The sequence below is a fragment of the Lagopus leucura genome, unplaced genomic scaffold (assembly GCF_019238085.1).
Source record: "Lagopus leucura isolate 7727_CA_CO unplaced genomic scaffold, USGS_WTPT01 Super-Scaffold_100009, whole genome shotgun sequence".
NCBI classification, from domain to species: Eukaryota; Metazoa; Chordata; class Aves; order Galliformes; family Phasianidae; genus Lagopus; species Lagopus leucura.
Genome location: NW_024962266.1, coordinates 15781354 through 15806820, shown reverse-complemented (window position 1 = coordinate 15806820; position 25467 = coordinate 15781354). Strand labels below are relative to the sequence as shown.

The 25467-nt window shown below is 40.9% G+C and overlaps 1 protein-coding gene across 1 annotated transcript; it reads right to left on the bottom strand.

Moving 5' to 3' along the window:
- Positions 1 to 2391: 2391 nt before the first annotated feature.
- Positions 2392 to 22450, bottom strand: LOC122181336 (vitellogenin-2). Its single transcript, XM_042873772.1, has 35 exons — positions 22381 to 22450; positions 22245 to 22265; positions 21994 to 22145; positions 20446 to 20697; positions 19693 to 19854; positions 19439 to 19587; positions 19121 to 19271; positions 18845 to 19002; positions 18597 to 18762; positions 17754 to 17879; positions 17158 to 17376; positions 16386 to 16603; positions 16171 to 16268; positions 15477 to 15601; positions 15254 to 15355; positions 14484 to 14603; positions 14208 to 14397; positions 13395 to 13488; positions 13067 to 13252; positions 12451 to 12595; positions 12107 to 12329; positions 11841 to 12016; positions 10931 to 11491; positions 10382 to 10432; positions 10043 to 10132; positions 9414 to 9626; positions 9177 to 9319; positions 8663 to 8801; positions 7986 to 8121; positions 7343 to 7529; positions 6924 to 7015; positions 5763 to 5860; positions 4835 to 4994; positions 3326 to 3487; positions 2392 to 2617 (listed from the first exon to the last, which is right to left on the bottom strand). Exons 1-35 carry the CDS (start codon positions 22448 to 22450, stop codon positions 2499 to 2501), a joined length of 5454 nt encoding a protein of 1817 aa, XP_042729706.1. The 3' UTR covers positions 2392 to 2498.
- Between the last annotated feature and the right edge of the window lie 3017 nt (positions 22451 to 25467).

Sequence of the window (25467 nt, the reverse complement as noted above, 5' to 3'; positions counted from 1 at the left end):
GGGCACTGCTCCCATTGCAGAACTGTTGGAGAGGCAGCCCAGCAGCCCTGGGATTTGAATTCTCTCCTTTGGGGCTGCCACTGTGTGCACACAAACTGGGGAGGGGAACCAAAGCTTCTTCTCAACCACCATGGGAGGCATGGGCTCACAGGGCACAGAACTCATCTCAGTTTTAATCAATGCAGCAGGGACTCCTATTCAAGACAATTTGGTTTTCCTAAGGCTTTTCAGATGATATTTTTTTTATAATTGAGCAATTGGAATATAATTTATAATACCTGAAACACTAGACTTTGTTCATGCTTCAAGGATGTTTTACCAGTACTGTATCCTGGTTCTGTTTGTTTTAACCTCTTCCTCTATCAAAGTGACAGAGTATGACAGAGAAGCTAAACCATACAAGCAGTGAGCAGCTCCAGGGAGTTGTGTCATGTCTTCTGAGATTTGGCAAACAGTAAACATAGCTAAAGGACTTGCACACACATCTGCTGGCACCTGATGAGGGGCTCAAAATCCAACATACTACTGAAAGTTTATATGCAGCTGCACAATTTAAAAATGAAACAACCAACCAACAAACCCTACCTATGTAACTTAGCCATGTCTGGACTTTGAGGTATAGCAGCTCATATTCCAATACAGAAGGAGTTTGGAACCAGCTCCATCGTATCTCTGGATGTAATTTCCAAATACTACAGACCTGTCAGTGAGGAAACTGCCCTCAGTTGTGGTGGAGTCCTTTCCCAGCAAAGCTGGCACTCCCAGAGGAGTGTTCCGTTTTCATCTCTTGCTCACTGTTGCATTCACCCACCCCACTCCAACATCCAGGTGGCGAATACTGCACCCCAAGCACCCCGCCATGATGTGGCCCAGACAGGATCCTCTCTGATGCTGCCCCACAGTCTGTCAGTGGAGACTTCATCTTTGCGTTTTTCTGTGTGGATCTGAATCTCTTAATCTTTGTGGGCCATTTCTCCAGCCTGTCAAGAACAATTTAAACTCTCGTTATGGCCCCTTACATCCCCACATACTCACACCTCTTCACCATTTAAATTTCTACAGAGGATATAACCTGAATTAAATAAAAAAAAAAAGTTGGGGGGGAGGGGAAATAAGAAAAAGAAAATCACCATTGTGAGGTAATGATCAGCTCTGCTGTGCCCAGGAGCAGCCATGAACATTATTTCCGTGGAGCTCCAAACAGTGCCTACAGCACAGGGCAGGATGAGGCCAGGCCCCCAGCAGCGACACCGCAGCTTTGGCTGAGGAAAGGAGCCAGCAGCCCACCTTTGCAAGAAGCCTCTGGTGTGCTGGATGCTCCTGGGCAGGGCTGTGCTTCCCTGAGTTTCCTACTACCCACAAACCCGGATGCCTGTGTTGAGAGCCCCCAAGACCTTTCCACCACTGCTTGGGTGTCTTTCATTCATGCTGACTTTCCAACAGCTTCCCTTCAGTATCGAGGACATTACCTTTCCAAACTATAAAACCCACATACATACAAACACTGAAGTGCCCATGCTGCTGGAGAAAGCAGAACGACACAACATGTATAGAGCTTTCTCAATCCCTTTGCCCAGCAACCACCTTTCCATTCATGTGCTAAGAGGAAAGTGCAGTTTTGCCTTCATTGGTTGCTCCTGATTTTAAGAATCAAATCACTTATTTCTCTTTTAATTAATTTACCAAAAAACTAGAGGCATGCAGCCTGCCAGTCCAGCCCAGAGCAGACAGAAAGACCAACCAGGAGCACACACCTGGAACCCTATGGCCTCCAGCACGCAGGGCAGCCAAGTACATCCCTCACCATGCCCAGAGAGACCTGCTGTGGGTGGACTTTGCACCCCAGCTCTGCTCAGAGACTCTTGACTCACACCAGCTTCTGTGTGCTGCGTCAGGAACGTCACATTTCCTCCCCCAGAGCAGCCTTGTCCATATGCTTGAGGTTCAGGTTCATTCCCTGAAAGCTGTTCCCTACACACCGTCACTGCAGAGCACCTCTTTGCATTACTGCCACAGAGGGCGCATCTCACCCAGAGCCAACCAATTCCTACTGTGGTGCCCAGGATCTCAGCAACAGGGAAGGAAGCACAGGGGAAACAAGCTGGAGCCTGGTAGGCAGCTTCTGCCACTCCACTCGACCCATATTGCAGGTGGGGCCTGCCACAGACCCTTGCCTGATGTACATCTACACAGCAGGCTGTTACAGCCTCGACTGGGGTGAAGAGAAGCACTGCAGACATCCTCTTGCCACAGTCAGTGAAAGAAGGAAGCCTTCACTGGTTTTTCCATGCATGTATTTATTATGAAATCAAATAGTTATAGGCAATTAGAATAGTTTCTACAATAATAAAGTTTAATACTTTAAATTACTTGTGAAAATTCCACACATCTTTAAGCATTTAATTTAATGTTTCCATTGCCTCTTGAGATGAGTCTTCTTACACAACACAATAAAAACTAAAATGTTTCTGTATTCTCCAGTGCTGCAATGTACAGCTTCATGTACTGCATTCTTCATTCTCACATGAACATGCTGTGTGTGCATCAACAGTATCCTGCATGTCCTCTGACTTCTGGTCGAACTTCATCTGTTTGTCAGCCAGGCTCGTAGCTGAATCTGATGATTAACAAGAAATGGAAAGCAAGCAGCGTGCTTTAGAAGCAGTTTTGCAAGGTATGGCATTTACCATGCATTCATCATTAATTAAACCAGGCTTGGCTTCTCCTTGCTGTCATCCATATTTATACTCGGCTAAGTCAAGCTGAGATGTTCCAGGAAAATCACTTACTTAATAAGTCATTTCTACATTGGAAACCAGTTCTTCCATGTAGAATTTTATTAAGAATATATTTAGAAAAAGAAATTGTGGTCTTAAAGGAAAACACACTTTGAAAACACACACAAACATATAATCAATATGATCTATACCTATCTAATCTAATCTCTTTGATATGCAATATCTCTACAATATAGTTGTAGAAGGGATATGTTCAGTATTGCCACACCTGCGGGCAGGAATCCTGTTCACACCTGCCTTTCTATGGCCTAAATCAGCTCAGGAAAACAGGATTATGCCCAAAGGCAGTGATAAGTGAAAACATACAGGATGAGGATCACTGTTTCAAGGTGTGGAACACGATCCTGAATTATCACACACTGCAATACAGCCGAGTCACATGTTAACTGTGCTCTTGCCCTCTCCTTACAGTGTTAGATTCAAAGATCATGAAGAGGAGATCAGTTTGGATTTTAAATGCCACTGCCATGACAAGCAGTAAAATTACAACAATTACAATTACAAAATTACAGTTTCTGTGGGCTTACCAGCTGGGAGGCAGTGGAAGCCAACAGTGACTGGAGTTGTCTTGGTAGCTGAGCATCCCTTCATACAGCGCAGCACAGGCTCTGTAGAGTAGCACTTGGAATCAACACCCGCAAGCTGAACCGTCTTCTCAAGCTTCACGAATGAGCGGTGCAGTTTACAAGCTGTAACAGAATCACTGATGGTAGTTTATGTTCTTACGTGCAAAATTTTCAAATCTCCCCAGACTGACCCATCTGCCAACCTGCAAGCAAATCGCTTCTATAAAGACTGAATGTTGATCATAAGCAAAGCAGCACTGCATCACTGACTGATAAGCTTTTCAAATCAGCTAATTAGATATGGAGTTACCGAAAGTTAATTTCAACTGTAACTGGCTTAATTTCTAGATTAACATGTAAAAACAGTCTGGAATACATTCCAATAAACATTTTGCAAAGTAAACTGGCTCACTGAATAGCCACCAAACCATATACAAAGGCTTTGAGTATTCATCAGTAGAAAGAGGAGAGGGGTGTTTCCAAACAAATAAAAACAATAACTGAAGAATTACACCATTACCACCATCATTCAGACTCAAAACTGCTGCAGAGAGAGCAAATATCACTGCTGCCAGCTGGTAATACTGGTCCCATTTTGGATTCCCAGGACAAGTTACAAGTGTGTGAGTAGCTAAATGAACCACGTCTAAGCTTTAATCTCAGCATGTCAGTCATTTTCACCATATGCTGGAGGGAAACACAGAGTGTTGCAACTAGCAATAGAATGAATTTTGTTGTGTGCACGCCTATGAACTGCATATACATCTAAAGCAAGTATGATGCCAGGTATTCTTTACGAAGACACATAGAAGAATGACAGTTGATATACAGATGGACACGTGAAAGTCATCTCCAGGTAACAGTAAGTCCTTCCCATCAGGTTCACAAAGGCAATGTGCTTGTTCTCCTCCCTCCTCCATGGGATGCTGTTGTACCATAACCTCAGCTGAGGGAATGGAGCACACTGTAAGATCCTAATCTACTGAAATATTTAAAATACAGCCCTTTTATTTTTTCCTTCATTTTAACTATGTAATTAAGTCACTGGAGCTACTCGTGTGCTCAAATGTTCGACAGGTTGCACTGGTTCGAAACTCAGGTGGTGAGCCATAGTAATTACTAATCCCCATCTGCTTTTTTGGTGGATCAAATGTTGGCTGGAAAGTTATATTTGCTTACACCAAAATATTCTAAGTGAATTTATTTTCTTACTTTTTTTATTTAACCTTCTTCTTCTTCATAGTTTTCACTTCAAAACAGTGGTTTCATTTCAGCTTGATTCATTTCAACCGATTGGGTTTATTTTGGATTTGACTAACTTCTAATTTCTTATTCCTTTCTAAGCTGAAAAATATTGGTTATATTTAATATAACTGAAGAGTGAGACCTTCACAAATGTTTTTCCCAATGTATTTACAGATTTAACATTTTCTAAACAATACTAAATTAAATTAATCATAGTTTTCATACTTCCTTTACAGGGCGCTTCTTCCAAGATCCAAGAATGACCAAAGCTCACAGCATCTTTTGCTAGATATCCATTGGGCATCCGATACTCCTGTTCACATTCTGCATCATATTTTCCACAGATTCCACATGTTTTCCCTGCCATCCATAAAGCAACTTGAATCTTCAAGAAAAGAATAGTAAAAAACATTTCAAATTTAAAACAAACAAACACAACAACAGTGTGGAACAGATTTTTGCTATGTATGTACCTTTCAGTATCATAACATATCATAGAGCAGCTTGGGTTGGAAGGGACCTCAAAGATCATCTAGTTCCAGCATGGCAACACACAAACATATAAATGCTTTCCTTCTTTGCTAAGAACTCACACATCCCTCACAGTCAGATGCCAAACTCCCATGATGCTGCGGTGCACTTAGCTCCATTGCAGCCTTTAAAACCTGCTGTGCCTGGCTTGCTTATTAAGTAATTATTAGTTTTGGCTATTATCCTGAAGCTTCTGTGTGATTGATGTTTTCCAGTAGGTGATAGATGCAGCACGATAATATTGGTTTTCTTACATTTCTGTTTCCCATTTTTCTAGTACAGCCTTTCAAACATGGACAGAAGCTGAAAACTCTTTCTTCTTGCAGATACACTGCTGACTCAAACTATGTATGTTCACAGGCCCACTTTCCAGCACACACTTGCTGCAAGAATAAATCAGTATTGGTGAAGTATTCTTGGATGTCCTATTAAGAAACACAGAGAAGGACTCCGCAGCACTGGCTGCATTATCTTCTTTTACGTTCCTTTTTCTGACGGGGGGAGAGGGGGCAGGGCCTGGACAGATTTAGCTTTGCTACCGCACAGTCTTGCACTCATACATAAAGATTTAAGGAGATCCTACAGAAATAAGTCATCTAGATTTATGAAGAGGAAACTATACCGAGAATGTTTGTCCATCAAAGTACAATTTATCGATACCAAAGGCTGGGGCAACAAGTACAAGCCCTTGCTTTTCATTGTGAATCCACAGAGAAGCACCTAGAAGAAAAAAAGAATATAAATAATTTTAAAAAGAAAAAAACACTTCAAGCAGACCCAAACTTTCTCTTTTAATAGAGGAAAAAGTAGCTATCATATTTTTAAAAAATGCTCTTTTGCCTCTTTTGCTTTGAATTCCTCACTAGTTCTCAAGAAGAATAGACTTTAAAAAAATAAAGAAGAGTGCACACATGAATAACAAGTGTTTGTAAAAAGTTGGAAAATAATTATAATTATCACAGGTTTACTTGTTTTTCTTGGGGTTAATAGCATATCATATTTATTCCTAGAAAGGCTTACAGAGCTGCTTATAATACCTGTGTAGTTGTGCAGCTATTCAAAACTCTGACTACACTGCATTGGAGTAAGAAAATACAAAAATAACACAATTGTCATTGGGGACATTTTTAGCACAATTACTGCTCACTAAGTACATAATAATTAGGGCAGAGCGCTGCACTGGCAGATGCTAACCCAATTTCAGCAAGATTTATCCTGAATCCTGTACCACAGATACAGTCAGGAAGCATCTGCAGTGTGCATTCCTCCAGCTGTGTAGCAGAGAATGAAACAATGTCCTCCTGTGTCCTTTTACAGAAAAAATATCCCTGCTTGGAAATAAGAAAGCAGCCTAGTTTTCCTGTACATGCACAGTTCTCTGTGCAGACTTCAGAATGCTAACCAGATGTATACCTATGAAGCAAAATGAGAACATCTTGTATTCTACAAGGGTGGTGAAGGTTTTATCAAGCAAGGTTTTATTCCATAACTGATACACTTCTCCAATTTGGAGTTCTGGTGGGAGACACAGCAATATATGAAACAGTAGTCACGCTTTACTTTGCTTGGCCACCTCGAGTGTTTCATGCTCTAACTGATCTTTGTAAACATTCACGTGCAAGCGAGTAACATGCAAATTCTTAACTAACAACCTGACAGCAAAGGGTATAAATACTTACAGAATACAAACCTGTAGAAGATCTTTGATACAATTCTTTTGTCTACTTCTCTTTTTCCTAACATACACATGAAAATGAAAACAAGGCAATGCTGTGCCACTTACCAGCAGATATGAGGGAAATGTTGTCTGTGGGGCTCTCGGCCCCGTCCACCAGCAGTTTCACCTGTCCGTTCACAGGATGCATGTCAATTTCGCTGTTAAAAGAAGAGAGTTTTTATCCTGCTTGTATCACATTTATACACATACACTGACCAAGTGATTTTCTTGCTCACTAAATATCACTGGCACAACATAAGCACATTCCAACTGTTTAAATTACATCGGTGCATTCCTGTCACCTAAATGCAAGATAACAACATCATAGGCATCATGTTCAGTGTGCACAGCAAGTAAATAAGGAAAACGCTGAAAACCCATGGGCTGCTGAACAAAGCTGAGGAAAGCTTAGATCCAAGCTCCTCTCCCACCCAATGTGGACAACGCAGTCCGTCACGCGATGGCAGCTGGCAGAAGTTACTTACTGACTGCCAATCTTGATGTTGATGGCTTTAAGGTTTGTAGCTTCTTCAGCACTTTTCATCATCACCAGGAACTTAAGGTCAGAGCTGCAATCCTGAGCCAAGATGTGATAGCAGCTTGCTGGCATCGAGTAGTTGAACTTGACTTCATTAAAGGTTGTGATCTTGTTGTGCGAAACTGAGCAGCGAGCTGGTTAAATAAAACGCCAGTGAATATTTGCTTTTCTGTTAAGAAAACCCGTTAGAGGACATGTTGTATTTTTAGTGCTATGTTATTTCATGGTTGTTTTGGCTTTTTTTTTTTTCTCTATATGATACTTTTGTATAGGCTATAGGGACTTTTTGCCACCAGCCACCCATAACTTCTAAAAAAATGCATGAAAAACACAGTCCTCTGCATAACAAAATAATTGCCAGAAAGTTTATGTTACCACTTCAGATAATTGTCAGTCTTGATTTCCCTGAAATGCTTTCTCTATATATGCACAATATTCTCTCTCAGTTGAACCATCCCTGCACTATTGCATTCCATTTCCTAACAGACTGGAGACAAATAATCCCAGAAAAAAAACTAAAATTCAGAAGATGTTCAAATTAATTCCAGAAACTGAGGACATCCTGCTTCTGAACCTGATCCAACTCTGACCTTTCAAATTCTCGAGCACTGCAGAGGGGGCTTCAGCAAAGACATTCCAGATTGGAGGCTGCAGCTCTGAAGCTGGAATCCTCGGACCCACAGGAAGTGATAGAGGAAGCCTCATGGCTTCTTGATAGAGGGTCATCTGAAAAAGAATTTGGAAGCACTGTAAAAGTGTAGTTGTACCAAGTATTCACAACAAACAGATCAGATAACCTTTTCTCCTATATGGAAATCAATTTCAATCTCTTCTGCCTCGGTTGACAAAGAATTTATGTGAAATTACGAACTGTGTTCATCTGACTCACTGTGCACGAGATTTTGCTTCTGCTTGCAATTTTCTTTCATGGTATGGGTCATAATTCATTTATGACAGAATATATTACTTTCTTTTCAAATGTATTTATGTGAACACTTAGGGAGCTCCCACAGGTGGAAATGCATCTCTTCAAGAATACCCACCATACTCTTTTTGCAAGAATGAAATCACTGTATGAATATTCTTTGATGAAATATAAAAAGATGGAACACTCGTAAGAGCTGCTTTCATCATTTACACCCAAACTGATGCTTACTTTACTTAGCTTTTCCTTCTAAGAACTGGCCCCGTATAATTAAACAACACCAACAATCTCACTTTTCTATGAGGAAAACATAGGAGAGCGATGACAGCATTTCATATTTACATCAGGCAGCTTGACAACAATATCACATGTCCTCGGAGAAGTTAGAGCCACGACCATCCTGGCTTGTCGAGAAGGATTCTTGCCCATTCTCTCAGAGAAACCCAGCATAAATGCAGCCCCGGGGACAAACTTGTAAAACCTTCAAAAAGGAAAGATCTGGTGAAACAGAGAGGCAAAAAGAGGCCTCATCCAAACCAGGCAGCCTCAAATTTGTGCAGAAGCGGCATACAGGTTCTTCAGGATCGCTGGCCACATCCCCATAACCACTCCCTGCTTTACTGATCAGTGTTCAGAGAAAGAACCTGTTCCCTGGTTTTCAGTATGACCAGCAGAAGGCATTACTGTACACAGGATGGTGATATCTCCCATTCAGGTTTTGCATCCAAGGGCAATACTCAGCTCACAGAATTCAAAAATAGCTAGTACTTTATTTCCCAGAACCTCATGGGTGGACAGTGATTTTTCACATTTGACCAATGTCATAAACAAATGCCACTAAAGGTTAAAACCTCACCATTCAACCATCGATCTGACACTCGAAGGAACCTTGGGCCACTCCAGCTTCACTTGTGCAGCAGGGTGCCCAGCAAACCGTCCAGTTACCAGCTCAGTAGAAACCCTGTAGTCCCGGCAATTCCGGCCCCATTTCAGGTAAGCCTACAATGGAGCGAAAAGTGGTCCATTGTTAAAAACATGGAACATTATTTTATTGCTATGTATGCGGTTGCATGCGACAATTTTTGAGCCTTACCACTGCCTTGTGAGCATTGAGGACCGAAGCATCTGCACAGAGCTTCCACTTGCTTGAATCTGTGAGGTTTGTCACAAATACCTGCATCCGCGGCCTGACAGAGTCGGTATCAGCATATACAACAAGCTGGAGGCCTCCTGTCTTCTTGTTGTTACTAATGCCATGGAGAAAAGCAGCCAACACTGGGGTTTTGATGTCACCCAGAAACTTAGGCTAAGAAGAAGGGAGACAGAGTTTGCAAAGAACAACATTACAAAGGAGCATTTTAAATGCAAGATCTAGCAAATAAAAAAAACGAAACTACAAATATATAGCAGCGTATATACTGCACATATTCTCATGCTTTGGCCTTAGCATGAGTGTGCCCCTGCAAGCACAGAAGGATCTCATCACTATATTTGAGAATTTGTGCCATTTACTGAACTACACCATGCTCACCATTAAATGACTGAACCATGAAAAGCATGTAGGGGATCTACAATGTGTGTCTCACTTTTGACTGATATTCAAAACTTGACAATTTAGTGTTTTTCTGTTCCCATTGCCCTAGCTGCACAATTGCTGCAAATGCACAGCCACTCTGCCACTCTTCCAAGCTGTCAAAAGTCCCTAGAAATGATGCAACTAACCCAGGAAGCAGCTCGGGATGTGTCATGGCTGGATCTGGTAGAGGAGTATCTGCTGGTAACTCTGTCACCTGGGAGTTTTCTTTTGGGGAACTGCAGGAAGAAAACACATCATGACCATGAAGGAAATTTAAAATCACACTTGAAGAAACTCCACTAGGCAGTGCTGCAGAATATCCTTTGCTATGGAGCTTATTACTGAGATGAGTCTCAGAAGAATTACCACAGCTGATTTGGTGTTATCAGTACTGCAGTTTCCCTCAGCAAAGACAACAAGTGGACTTCAAGGTTTTAATTTAGCTTGTAACAGATTCCAAACTCAACTAAGAATGAAAAACTCACCTCTTGTCTGTGTGCTGATCTAAAGCGATACTGATAAATCTCATGACGCCCCTTTGAAAATAATAACAAGGAGATGAAAAGCCTTGGAAGAAAAGAAATGCTGCAATTGTATTCAATTCTGAGCACTAGGAACTAAGTCAGAATTTTAGTAACTATCATTCATGCATAGTTTTGTACACTTAGTTATAAGCACATAATGCAGTAGTCAAAATGGTTGAAATAGTTTATATAAAGCATTAATGTTCCTACTGTAAAATAAAGATATAAACAAGCAATTTGTATAGACAGAAAGCAATACATTGGTGAAACATGCTTCCCTGCCTACAACAATAGTTTCAGCAAACTTGTAGAAACTTTTGAGATGCTCTCAGGGACAGCTGAGCTGTAGCTTATTGACACTGCAGCTGTGTTTGCAGAATAGATGTTAAAACTTTATGTTGCTAATATTTACTGTGTCAATTAATAACTTGATACAAAGCCAGCTGCCATGAGGAATTCAATTCACAAATACTATCAGCATCTTTCAATTTACTAAGAAATATTAGTTACCCATATTTTGGAATGCATGCTGCTGCTGCTGCTGCTGCTACTGCTGTGATCTTCCAGATGTCCTGAGTGATGCTCATGGCTGTGGTGACTCACTGACCTGCTGCTGCTGTCACTTAGATGCCCTGATTGATGGCTATGGCGACTCCTTGTCTTGCTGCTGCTGCTACTGCTCCTACTGCTCCTACTACTGCTACCGCTGCTGCTGCTGCTCTTGCTGCTGCTACTGCTGCTGCTGCTCTTGCTGCTACTGCTGTCACTGCTCTTGCTGCTGCTACTGCTGCTGCTACTGCTACTGCTGCTACTGCTGTCACTGCTCTTGCTGCTGCTGCTGCTGCTTGCATCTTTGTTTCTAGCTTGCTTTACTTGATCATTCTCCTCTTCATCCATAGGCTTTTTACGATTAGGGGAGGAGGCAGAAGATGAGGAAGAAGAGGTGGCAGTTGAGGAGGCAGAAGATGAGCTGGAGGAAGTTTTTGCATTGGGCTCTGTCCCAAGCTCTGCTAGCATAGCATTTCCTTTCTTAGATGGCCGACTTTTCGGGTGCCGTGTTTTGTTTGCAACCTGCAAAATAATTCATAGGAAATTATAAGAGGGGAGAAACATCTGTTTCTGTATTTACAATGTGAAAAATCTGTGGGTGTCAGACAAGCTGCTCACCACAGCCTTTCCTGCCCCACCATGGAAGCTCACTCTTCCTCTCCAAAATCTGCCCCAGCAAGGAGGACCAGCCCCAGCTGGACGCACCTCTCAGGTCAGTCTGTCCAGATGTGACATGGGCTAACAGCACTGGCACCTTTCGAAGCAACCCCATCCTGGATTTCCCATGCCAGTTTTCCACCCTAGCCTTCAAATCCTTTATGGCTTTATTTACTGGAAAATATCCTCCGCTTGCAGGCTCCAAGTCTCTTACCTTGAACACATTTTCAATGCCTAGAATCCTCTTCAGTTTAGCTTGAATGTCCTCATATGGAGATGATTCATCCTCTTCCTCAGACTCTGAGTTTACCTCATTAATTATTTTGGAAGCTGCTCTAGATCCTGCCTGAATCTCCAGCTGAATTTTGTCAATATCAGCATCTGTAGGAACTGCACACAAATTGCACAGATTAAAAAGTTATACCGCTTCAAGGGGCACTAACAAACCTAATAAGAAAAGGCTTGTGCTCAGTATTGTACCTGGCATCAAAACTATTTTAGCTTCATGTTCTCCAATTAATCTGTGCAAATATGTATTCTTTATGAAACTGGCATCTCTCGACCTTCTGGAAAAGCAGAGCTGGCAGCCAAGACGATGCATTTTGAGGCAAACATCTCGTTTATGCGTTCTTTTTCCTGTGCTATGGCGAAGATCTTCTTGAGAACCATGGGACTGTTTCCTTGGCATGCTGTCAGGCTCTTGCTGTAGTGGAGATGAGCATGTGAATGCCACTGGGAGCATATCATAGGCAAGAGTAAAACTGCAGGTACAGGTAGCACATGAGGGGTAAGTGTAATTGTGCAAGCAAAAAGGAATAGGTTACCATTGTTAAATGTTCCCCGGAAGCCCTCTGTGATGTTTGGAAAGGTTCTTCCATAATTTTTAATGGAGCATCTCCCGGAAGAATTGAGGTCCTCTTTTCAGCACCTAGTTCTCCTATGTTCCTTGATACAGCAAAAGCCTTATGTCTGTGAAAATACACATAGAAAGTGGTAAACCCATGTATTTGGATTAAACAAATTATTGTCCTGCCTCTGTCAAGTGTTATGACAGAAGTATGTTCCTTGAACATGGGAACTCTATATGCAACTGTTAGTATAAATATTGTTAAAAACAATTAAGATGTCACGAGGAACATCACAGTCAGTTTTCAAAGCATGGGTAAATTTAAATAAATTTCCAAAATGAGAGACATTTATTTGGAAATAAAAATATTTTTTTAAATAAGAATTAGTAAAATAATAAGTAAATTAAAATAAAAATTAAGCTCCTAAATATTTGAGGCATCTTCTGACTTTCGACTCCCTTATTTTTCTTTGCCCTTTATTCTAAATGTTATTTACACATTGCTTGTCTAAAAACCTCCATAAAATGTCAGTGAATCATGAACTTCTTAAGATTTCCACAACACAAATTATCCTGAAGTAATGCCATCATACCTTCCAACCACTATCTCAGTTTCCTCACGGCATGGGTTTGTTTCAATCTTAATATTTTTCAATTTCACATCTATCTTGGCATCAAACTTCATTGGCATTCTTGTCTGGACCTCGCCTTGAATTTCAACAGCATGTTGAAAGTATTCTGTGTTGACACCCATCGTTGCAACTGTATGCATGTATAAACTGAAATAGAGTGAAATACAGTGATGTGGTTGTATGTAAGAAAGGTGTTCGTTTTTACGTTGAGTTCTCTGTCATATTAAAAAAAAAAAAATAGAAACAAAAAACTTCCATCTATAATTAAGGCATAAGAAATCTGCCATACCTGGGGTTTAAGTCAGACTGAATCTGCATGGTGGATTCAAGCAACTGAGAAAGTCTAAAATCTCCAGTTAAAGGTGGAGTCATCTTTCCATCAACTGCAAAAGACAGAACAGCATTTTAAAATGTGTCAGCAAGATGCAGTTTTCAGGAAGAGGTAATATTTTCTCTTCATACGGTGAAAGGTATTTGAGATAAAAGGTCTTTTTTTCAAATCTGAAAAAGAAAAAAATATACAGAAAACTTGCTCTGTGTTCAGGTGCTTCGGCCTCTTACCGTTTCTGTGCTGCTGCCGGCCTTTGCACTGAGGACCCAGAACTGGGCACAGAACTTCTGGCGCAGCCTCAAACGTGCTAAGGAGAAAAAGCCTTTCGAAACTCGCCCTGCTTCAACTTTGGCAGCCAAGGATGCAGTTGGCGTCCACTACCACAAGGGCACGCTGCCGATTCACCGTCAGCTTGTCCTCCCCGGCCCTTTTCCGCAAAGCTGCCGCCGCCTGGGCAATAGCCAGCCTGCGCACGCACGGGGTTAGTTGTCCCTAGCCACGATTCAGCACCGTCCTGCCAGGCCATCCCTCCAACCTGTCGCTTTCCCTGGAGCGGCAGCCTGACCCCCCAGCACAGTGACAACTCTCACCGCTTTCATGTGTGTCCAGCTTCTTTTTCAATACCTTCACTACCTCTCCTCCTGTGTTTTAAGACGCTACAAAAATCACGTCTTTTTGTTAGGCTGGTTGTTTTCCTACATCTTTCCCCAGCCTCTCTTAGCCTGTCCCTCCCACCTGCTAGCGCAGCAGCCCTCGTGCTTCCCAACCCACCGCTGACTGCAGCTCGTGCCAGGGCAGTGGTGTAGGACCCGTACTCCAGCGGCAGGCCGAGGCAGCTGGGAACCACGTATCGCAGCTCTCCCATCCACACTGGCTGCGTCCACTGCCCTGCGATGCCGTTGCGGATCTGGCTGGTGATTCTTTTCATTGCCGTGTTTCGATCAGCAGGTTCCACTACAGTCTGCCAGAGGACAGAGGTCCAAGGGGTGAGGGAATGAAAGGACAGTGGTGTCAAGCCTTGCAAAGAGAAGTAGGGGGCCCTGATACCTTCATGGCTTGTTGCAAGACTTCCTTGTTGATGTTGACGAAGGCCACTTCTTGTCCAAGTATTTTCAAGTAGGCTGATATCAAGGGGGTTTCTGTTGGCAGCTCTTTCCATCCCAGCAGCTAGGGAACAGATCAGGAAACAAGTGAAGTTCCTTAATGCAATGCTTTACAAATGGCAGTTTAGCAAGGCAATGACAACTATTACTGACCAACCCAGCCTTCTTTTGCCCCTCATATTTCCTTGGTATTCTGTTAACAGTGTAGTGTTGCAAGTTTAGACGTCCTCCCTATCGCTGTGATGTTCCCTATCCACTGTTCACTTATTTAGAGTGAAAGAACTTTAATACAGAGGAGCAAGGCCATTTGTGCTGTTAAACTCAGTTTGAAAGCACTGCACCAAATCATAGTTTCTCTTGGAGATGAGGAGAACTTCTCATAAACTATGCTGGGAAAACGGAGGAAGGAGAAAACCTGCCAGGCATGGGAGATGTTTGTACTGTGACATCTACTTTCCCCTCATCTCACTGCTCCTTCTGCAGTCATATCTGAGGTGGGAAGGAAGTGGGGCTGCAGCGAGACTTGCAGAAGATATCACAGACATTACAGGAGGAATATCTCCTGCAGTCTCACTGCAGATCCCTCTTCTGCAGACCTACTCAAACTGACTGCTGGTGGGTAATATACCCTCTGAGATGAACTTATCTTTCACGATAAGCATCACTAAATATCCCCTCATGTAACACATGCATTATACTACTAAAAACACCTACAGCTTTTCCAAGCTCCTTTATCTTCTTGTATGTGGGATATTCAGCAAACGGGATGTTTCTTTTCATTATGACATCTGTGAGGCCTTCCGCTCGGATGCCAACCTACAAAAACAGTGTGAGAAGAAATAGTCTGAAACATACTTACAGAGTGGAAACTTAGGAGACAAATTTTGATATGAAAATTGTTCTATTTGCTTTATTACTAATTTAAATAAATATTTACCTCTATCAGATCAGCCACTGAACCTGCAGAATTTGCCATCAATTTGGAAATTATTGCTGATGGGAACATAGTTCCTGGACTGTTCATAACAAAGATTTCTCCAGCAGCACCAACTCTATAGTTATCTGGGGTGGAAGCAAACAAAAGACCATTTTTCTAACCATTTTACTCATCATTCAAGACTGTGTTTCTGCAGCTTTTTCAGTTACTGACTCTAAGATACATCACTGCATAACTTTTAATTGTTCAGGCTCAAATTAATAAATACTTATTCCTGTTCTTTTAAATATTTAACTGCCACACTTAGTTCAATTTCTTATCCAAATGCAGAATCTTTTACAGAATGACAGGAGGCTGGAGCAGCAGGGAAATTAAACCAGAAAACAATAGAACAAGAGAGACCATTGAACTGACCTTAAGTATGCTAAGTATGTATTTCTGTAGCAAAAGGAGAAAGCTTCTACCATAGTTGTAAGAAGAAATAGATTAATTTTTCAATAAGAAATGAACTAAACATTTCGGAAACCAATCTTAGCAAGCATCTTACAGAATCTCTTTTTGCAGAGAGCAGCAGTTCTAAGGGGGAAAACTTTTCTAGACACAAACCACACAGGCACTGACAATTTGCATTCCTCCAAAGGACTTGGGAACCCTTACGAAGGGATTTCTGAAGTCACTGAAATGCTTTACTCACCAAAGTAACTGCCTGCTCGAATGACCTTGCTGTACCGATAGCTCAGCCTGTCCAGTTTGGGAGCTAGCAGCTTAAGGGCAATGTTGCAAGCTGAAGATCTAAACAAAGAAAGGTAATATATCCAGAAAGAAGCTACACTCTATCAGAATAAGAAAATGAATTCAGTTTGACGGCATATGCAGAAAACAGCGCACTTTATCCTTGTCTCTACTTACATGTTGTACATAAATGGCAATCTGCTCTTTGACAAAGACTTCATGTGGGAATATACAAAACTGGCCACTTGCAAATTGCTTTCCTTCATTGCCACGTTAGCTATCGTCGTGATCAAAGCAAGGGCAGGCCTTGTCTCAAAGATAACAGCACAAGCCATCATTCGCACCTCAGGGGGAAGCGATTGGTCTGCAAGGATCTGAATGAGATAGCCCTGCACCTGAAGAGAGGAAACACGTTGTTGGGAATTACCAAAGACTGTCTGACTGGAGTCTGTATCATATAACACCTCTAGCTATCTATACCATCTGAAAGGCCAAAGCCTTTCCTACACTGGCCATGCAAGTTAATGGAAGGTCAATTGTGACTCACTCAACTTCAGAGAAAGGTCTGACAGAAACAGCCCTATGGCAGTGTTTTGCCTGAGAAGTCAACAGAAGGTCTCTCTCTCTCCTCCTGATTCTTGAGGAAGATTAAATTACCCACTTCTAGGTGGCTAAATTTCTACCATACATAACAAACATCAGACTTAATTAGTTATATCGGTTGACTTCAGAAACAGTGTTTATATCCTGGAAATTTCCTACAACACAATATTTATTATGTATTACCAGAAAACATTAGCTGAAATGTACGCTTGTATTCTGTTGTTCTTAAAAATAAGCAAATATAATGAAACCATAGATTTGATGCTATTGAATTAATTACCCTCAGAGTATACATTTTCTTTCTTCAGTTCCTTAAGTAAAGAAATTCCTGATAGATGCTACTTACTGTTTTGGGATCCTTCCAAGCTATCTTTCTCAAGGCCATGATGGCATCTATCTGAATGTGGATTGGGATATCAGAAGCACTGGATGAAGACGTTGGAAGGAACTTCAGGATACGCTTTAAGCTGGCTGGTTCTCCCATGTTGCCAATGCACTTCAGAGCTAATTTCATTTTGTCTTCACGGCCCCTGCTGATTGCTTCATCTGCAAGGTCATGGATGGGCTATGGACAACAAAGCACAGTTCAACCTTTTCCACCTAATGTGTATATATATACATTGTCCATAGCATTCCCCATACCCAGTAAAAAGCATATCACAATAAAGTAAATGGTTCTAATAAAAGCACCCAGTGATGACGGTAGGGGAAAAAAAAAGAAAAAAAAAAAAAAGATGTGAAAGCTGCATTTTCAGTGATGAAATTATTGTCTAATTTAGTAAAATGATTTATTGCCTTTGTTCTGACGGAGGCCAATGAAATGTGTATTTGTCTAATTGATTGATAGTTAATAAAAAAATGTCCAGTTGACATTTTCATACCAGCTCCAAAAAGAGTTAAGCCAAAGTAGTGTACATTAACAAGCTATTGGGAACAACCCACCTGAAGAGCTTCTTTAGGACATGCTGAGGTCTGAGAACAGTATCTGTTGACTACAGAACTATATCCCAAGCAGGCCACTTGCTGAAGCATAGGATTTTTCTGAATTCGAGAGCTGGTCATTAAATCCTGTGGGGAGAAAAAAAGAAAAGGAAAATAAATAAATAAAATTAAAATGAGCATTTAAGACAATGCTTGGCATAGGTTTCAGAGAAGGAAAATCATCACAGCTTATCTAGGGGGAGTAATTTCAGAATGATTGCTGTTCGCATCAAAACAAATTAAGTCAGCTTATAGACATTTCATTAGCAAGCTTCACTTAGGACCTTAGTTCCGCACTGCTTTCAACATAAATAAACACAAATATTAGTTTATGGACTAACGGTGAACATCAATCAATAAATAGAACATCTTTAGAACAGAGTGTGTCTCAGTTACATTAACAAAGCACTGTCAGTTAATATATTTTGCTTCCTGCTTATGAAGAGGAATACTGACTAGAGATGGGAAAAAATCCTGTTCAGTATAAAAGATTATGCTATTCTATTCACCATGCAAACAAAGAAAGATTTGCCTGTAGAAGGCAAGACACATTAGCCCAGCATACTAAAATGGTACTATTTCTCTATGTTAAGAGAGAAGGGCTCTTCTATCACTATAGCAAAATGAAGACGTATTATCTTCTCAAAAATGTCAAAATAAGAAAAAAAATCATGCATCAGCATTTGTGCAAAATTGGTATATGTGATGGGAGAACCCACGCTAGTGAACTTTACAATCAAAAGTTGCCATCAATTAACATTCTTTTTGTTATCAAATTGGAAAGATTCATGTGGATTTACTCACTGCTGCTAGTGGAAGTGTGTGTTCATCAGCTTTCATCAAATGGAGAGTCAAAGAAACAGTTAGAAGGGTCTGAATGTAGTTGAGGTCATCATTGCGAATTCTGGTCTTCAGGAATTTTAATGCTTCGGTGGTGCCACTCACAGAAACTGCACTCAGGAGCCATCGCCTGCAAGCATATTAGAAAAAGAAGTCTAGCTCTCAGGTCTCCAGAAATGAAAAATTTCTTAGCAGGTCACACAATGAAATACCTGTAACGAGGTTTATCTGAAACTTGTCTCCAGACAGACTCAAGAGTGTCAACACTTGCTATCCGGCAAAGCTGGACCAGCTCTAAGAATCTGTATGCAACATCGTCATGGAAATCTTGTTGGTTATTCAGGACTATGTGCTGCAGTGTTTCTAATATCTGTACAACACAAGAGAGAGAAGGGATGTGTAATTAAACCCCTTGATATTTCTGATCATATTTGGTCGCTCTTAATTTTCAATTAGGAAAGTGATTCAAAAACCTAAAAATTCCATACCCGTTGCTCAGGGTTTTTTGTCTTGATCAGCTGAAGTGGCATCTGTGGCAGTACAGCTGGGAAGTGGTAGCGAAGGCTGCCATAGCTCTGCATGGGGATGTCTGGGGCACTGCCCCGCTCACTTCTCACCTCCAGCAAGGTGAGCTGCTGTCTGTCAAAGGACAGAGAGGAATAAAAAGGTGTCGTAAAGCATGTGTACTTACAGCTTTACCCAACTGCTGCTGGGCTTATGTCTCTTCTCATTTCAACCGGGGGTGAAAGGGACCACAGAACTTGCAATTATTCTCACTTAGAGAAGCAGCCTTGCATCCCACCTACCTTGCTTCCATGACAGCCACCCCAGTGGGCTCACTGAATGGGGAGATCTGATACACCTGCTGAGATGCAACCTCTGTGATCAGCGTGCCGCTGTCTGACTGCTTCAGCTTGTAGGAGAAAGCAGCAGTCCCTTTGGTGAGCCTTTCCTTCTAGAGAAGCACAGAGAGACCACAGAGTGAATGGAGCAGATGGCTCATGTTACTCATCTTTTCCATCTGCTTGGTGTGAGGAAGGTCTTCCCATGTCTCACATACCATCATGTCCACGGGGCAGGGATAGATGTAAGCCATCCCAACACTTTTTTGCACCTTTTCCTGGCAATTATTCGAGTCCACAGTTTTGGTAACAGATACTCGGCTATTCTTTCTGTCTTCCTGGATGACGTACCTTGTGTGGCAAACACCTCCAATTCCAGCCTGAAAGGATCAGGAGAAGGAAAGAGACCTGAGAATTGTATCAGGATTTCCCCAAAGAAGAGCAATCTTTGAAGAATCAGTAGGAGGGTAAGGATACACTGAGCCATGTTTTGGCTGAAGACAAATTGGATAAGGATTCACTGAACTATGTTTTGAAAGCTGTTACCCATTGCTCACAATTAATCCTACTCAACTAAAAAACAACACAAACACATGAAATAGACATATTTTAAGTTCAGTCAAGGAACTCAGAAAAAGTAATCAACTAATTAATACAAAAAATGAACAAATAAAATTGATCATGTTGCTGCAGCAGAGAAGCTATATAACAAACACGTTCATAGCTAATGGCTCCTTTTTGATGAAGGCATTGCATTTTAAACAAAGCAATTTAAAAAATGTCTTTAAAGAATTCCAGTAAAAGTAATTCCTTCAACACGTTCACATGTATTTTCTATGTGAATGAAAAACAACAGTTTTTCAATATGTATGCTTGAAAGGAGATTCAGATAAAGAGAAACATGAATGAAGAGCACCTAGAACGCATTCTTCCAGCAAAGTTGTTTTAGAAATGAAATGGGAAACACAAACCTCTTGTAATTCATAGACGTTCTGTGATTTTTTAATGGTTATCTGCAACATGTTCAGTATTCCTCTCACTATGTTAACACACAGATCTGGGCAGTCTTCTGGGGCATAAATGCTTCCAACCCGTCCACTGCTGTATTCAAATTTGAAGGGCCGGGTGAAACACGATGAGACCGCTTGGGTGATTTTGGAAGATCGAGTGAAGGGATCCCTGGGCCAGACCCCATTGTATTCCTCCACTTGTGGAGAACGGACCTGAGAGGAAATTAAAAATAGATATTGATGTGAATAAAATTACGTTGGTACTAAAAGTGTGAACAGATTGGAAGAAATTGACCTAATCACTAGTTGTCTACTCCTTCCTTCCAAATTTAGGCTTAGATATCCACGTAGGAGTTGATTCTTTGATTCTTCTATCTGTTGCTTACTTTGTAAAATCGGTACGAGTCATGGGGCTCAATATTGCTCTTTTGTGGTAGAGAAGCAGTTAACACGTCCTTGTTAACTCTTGGAAAGATTGTGAGCAGTTTAGTCACGTTAACTACATGGAGGAAAATATCATTCAGAAAATAATATAATAGCATTTCAAATAAATCAAATGAAATTCCCTCCATTTTACTTCAGCCTTAAACTACAATAGCTGTGCCACGATCTGCTTTAGACTAAATTTAACATTTAAAAAGTAAAATTATTCTAATTCTAACTCCACCCAAAATATTCTTAGAATATTTCATTTTAATTCTTCCCCTCTCAAAATGTTTATTGTTTTGACTAAACAAGCTACCATATTTGATCCATTGTTGTGAATTGATTAAACCAACACTTCTTCATTCGTTTGCTTGTTTACTTCTATGTACAGAAATACGGGGGAAATCAGAAGCAATTTTACTGACTCTGTTGATGTTACTGCAAGTTGAGGTGTGTCTAACAGAGCACACTTTGGGGCACTTAACACAACAATTTCAAGATGAAGACAACAGTGAGAAGTACAATCCCTAACTCATAATTTTAGTATCTTACCATCATTCACGACAGAAGTTCTACAGCTCTTCTAAAACCCCTGAGAGATGTCCTTTTTGATGCCTTCCACATTTTTTCCCAAGTGTGTAAACTCAATCTATGCTCATTAATTACCTGCATGACCTTACATCTGTGTAGCTGCATTTTACATACCCAAGTCCTTTCTCCCCACAGGACTTGGAAAAATTTGTTGAAAATTGAATAAAATCTTAAAATCAGAGGAAGCTTAAGTGCCTTAAGTTAGAAATAAACATTTTGTAACAGAACCCCAGGTACTGACACCTCTACTTTGCATATATGAAGCCCTTGTTACAAATAATTTTCACAACAAGCACATGTAAGCAATTGGATGGTAAATCACTCCTCAATTTTGAAACTTCAGTTTGCAAACCTTCCTGAAACCTACAGTGCTAAGTTACCAATTCTGTTCCCATAGGCCTTCTTAGAACACAGGTGAGCGAAACACAAGTAAATGAACATGACTTAGATTCAGTACTGGTTGGTATGTTTGGAACAGGATGTGGTCAGTACCTTGAGGAGGTAAGCATTCTCTGATAGCCCGCTGATCTCTAGCTTGCTGCTCAAGCGCACACCAGCTTTGCCCAAACTTCTTTCTTGAAGCCCATTCAACATAAAGCCTTCATAGCTGTACAGGTAACTCTTCCTGCTACTGAATCCTGGGTCTGTGGGGAATAACAGCCATTTATACAAAAGCTGTAAGCATATTCTAACGAATAGACATATAACAAAGTCACCAAATTGATAGGTAAAAATGTACTTACCAATGTCTAACTTCTGGCTGCCTACAAAAAGAGATAGAAAAACCACATGAGTTATATCTGGTCTAAACCCAGTTGTTGTCAGTGAACTCAAGGAAATACCAGGGAAGAAGAATGAAGAAGGGATGCATAAGCTTACCCACAAGGGTGAGCACTAGTGCTAGTATGATCCCCCTCATAGCGAAGGTGAATAGGGCTCTGCCAGGCATGGCGAGACTTTTATGGAAGAATGTTCAGGAACACGTGGCTGTTTTCTGCTGAATTCTCAAGTTTTTTATCAGTTTATGTAAACACTTTCTGCAATCATAACTTCTCTTCACAGGGAGTAAAGAAAATCAAGTACTACTTTGGCATCTCTGATAAAAAACCTTTGTCTGATTGAGCAGAAGTTTCAATGTTTCACCATAAAACACTCTTGCTTCAGCATTTACAATAAATTTAAAATAGATGTGTTACTTGCTTTCCTAGATTGGGTCATGGCTGGCTGCTGGTACATGGTCCTGCCACAGATGAGATTGGTTTCGCCCAGGTTATGCTGACCTGGCATCTGACCCAAGTTGTTATCTAGCTGATAATAACCCAATTAGCAGTCAGTGTCACCTACATTGACTGTGCTCTCCCTCTTCCCTCAGCTTTGGTTTATGGCCATTTTTGTAGGCCAGAGACTAAGCTAGATAAACCTTTGCTATTTATGTATTCATATGTGCACCGACACACATGATTTAATAGTCTACTGAGAAACAATATACGGAATCTGTGTATTTATTGAAGTCACAGGATCAATGTGTCCTTTTCAGCTCCGGTCATACTGACCAGGAATATTTTTAAATGAACAAAAGTTTCATAATCATTCTGTAAATATTTTATCTTCCAAAGTAAATAGCAGCAAAATGTGAACAATTAAAATCTGCAGAGATTCTCAGCAGCAAGGCAAGAGGGACAGAAGTGCAGGTCAGCTAGAACTTTCGCATTCACTACAGAACTAAATACAAAATGCAGCCAAGTACCTGAATTGATGCAGGCTTGCAGCCAACTTCATCACTAACGGTGATTTGTATTGATAACACAAGAACACATTCACAAAATTGTCTGTTCAGTTCACAAAATCGCCCAGAGCAGCCTGGGGCCCTGGGCAGCCTGGTCTGGTATTAAATGGGGAGGTTGGTGGCCCTGCCTGTGGCAGGGAGGTTGGAGATTCATGATCCTTGAGATCCCTTCCAATCCAGGCCATTCTGTGATTCTATTCTAGAAATGTCAGGAGCATGAGAACAGCTCATCATGTACCCTCAGAAATGGGAGATAAAGAATGAATTTAGAGAATCAATGGGTTCTTGTCAACCCTACAAAAAAGTTAGTCCTCCAAAGCAAGCTGGGTGGCAGTTAAATCAACAAGAACAAGGGCACACGATCTTCTGCACTGGAGGATGTTTTTGGAGGCGCAGCTTCCAGCAGTTCAATAAATTGTGATCTTCAAATCACATGAAAACACTCAGTTATATTCTAATTCAAAATCTATGACATACTCGTTCTTTGGTTACTTTCTGTTCCCACAATAGGACTTACCACAGCAGAGCATACTGCGGCAAAGTGTTTTTATGACAACGCAGTACATTTTCTATTTCAGTAGTTGCTAGTAACTGCTCTTTCTGGATTGTCAGTCCCACAGCTGTTGACTTTTTCAACTGGATTTCATCTGGACTTCAATTCCACTTGGAGTTCTCCTACCTCTGTTTTGGGAACTGCTACAGAATTCACATCAGAAGACTACACTGTTGTAGCAGGGATTCACAGTCAATTTATGCCTAAGCAGTCAAGTGTAATTTGTGCCTCAGTTGGTAAACTGTTCACAACAGTGCATGGCCAGCCCTTCTCTATATTTGTAACTGATTTTATTTTTTATAGTTGACCCTTTCTTTATAACAAAGTTATATGTTGTATTAAGTTGTAAGCCTTGCACAAATAAAAGAAATCCAAAGCTACTAACAAAAACTTGAATAAAGGGATATGAGTACAATACCAATGTGAAAAGTAAAACATAGCATACATCGTGGACTCATGCTTTAACTAAACTGCAGATTTGATAGGAACAGCGAACACAAGAGATCAGACATATTGCAACAGATAATAAGTAAACTCAAACAATTTGAATGCTTCTTTCAAGGATCAGTTTTTGGATCCACTACAACTTCCTTTCATTCTTTGTCACTTACTTCCCTCCCAGATTAAATTGGTGGGAGTGATGGTAAAGAAGTAAGCATGTCTCCACCCACAAAAGCTTCATGGTAACTCCAAATTAAAGAAAGAAAAAACAAGTTCACACAAGTAGTAGAATTCAATGCACACAGCATTCTCCTTGTCCTGGAATCCCGGACATATCTTCCATTCAAAAATAACCTGTTTACATTGGCATTATTTGGAGATTTATTAAGTAGTTTCCTTGGCCCAGTTAAAGTATATATACACCATAACCTCTGAGAAGAACAAGAATATGGTCTGCGTTTTTTCACACATGTAGGAATGTATTCGTCCTGCTGCATCTACACAGAGCAAACCTGCAGCAGCTACTAGAAGCAGTACTTCAAACGCGGAAGGGGGCTGTTTTGGAGGGGAAAAAATTCATAAGCAAAGCTTTCATTTATTTTTTTTATTTTTTTTTTTCCTGTGCAGTCTGCAAAAGCTATTTTGTATCATTCTCAAAGAAAGAAAATAAATGAAAGGCTTAACAAAAGTAAACTAAACCTGGAAAATAACTTCTACCCAATTAAGCTTGAATTTATGGTAGAAACACATTCCCATTATGTAGATTGAAAAAGAAGCCTAGATAACAGCACACAAAGCATGTTATATTTAACGACGTTGTGAAATAAAACAGAGATTGTAAGAGAACCATTCATCTTTTCAATATCACCCACAGGTGTACTGTACATGTCATCTTCACTAGCACTCTCTCTTAAGTAGGCCACTTGCCCCGTTGTCTCAGATAGACACCTCTGTGTAGTGACACACCTGCACAGCATTCACGGGAGCAGTCTCCCCCTCTGCTCCTCAACAGTCTCTGATTAAGTAGGCTCCAGGAGTTCTAATGCTTCACCATGGTGGAAACAACGTTACCACAATACCATCCAGGTGATCTGCAACACTCACACCATTATCAGCAGCAGCTGCACACTTAGAAGCTTCCTCATCACTGCACAGAGTAATCCAAAAACTCTAGGCAGTGCTCTCC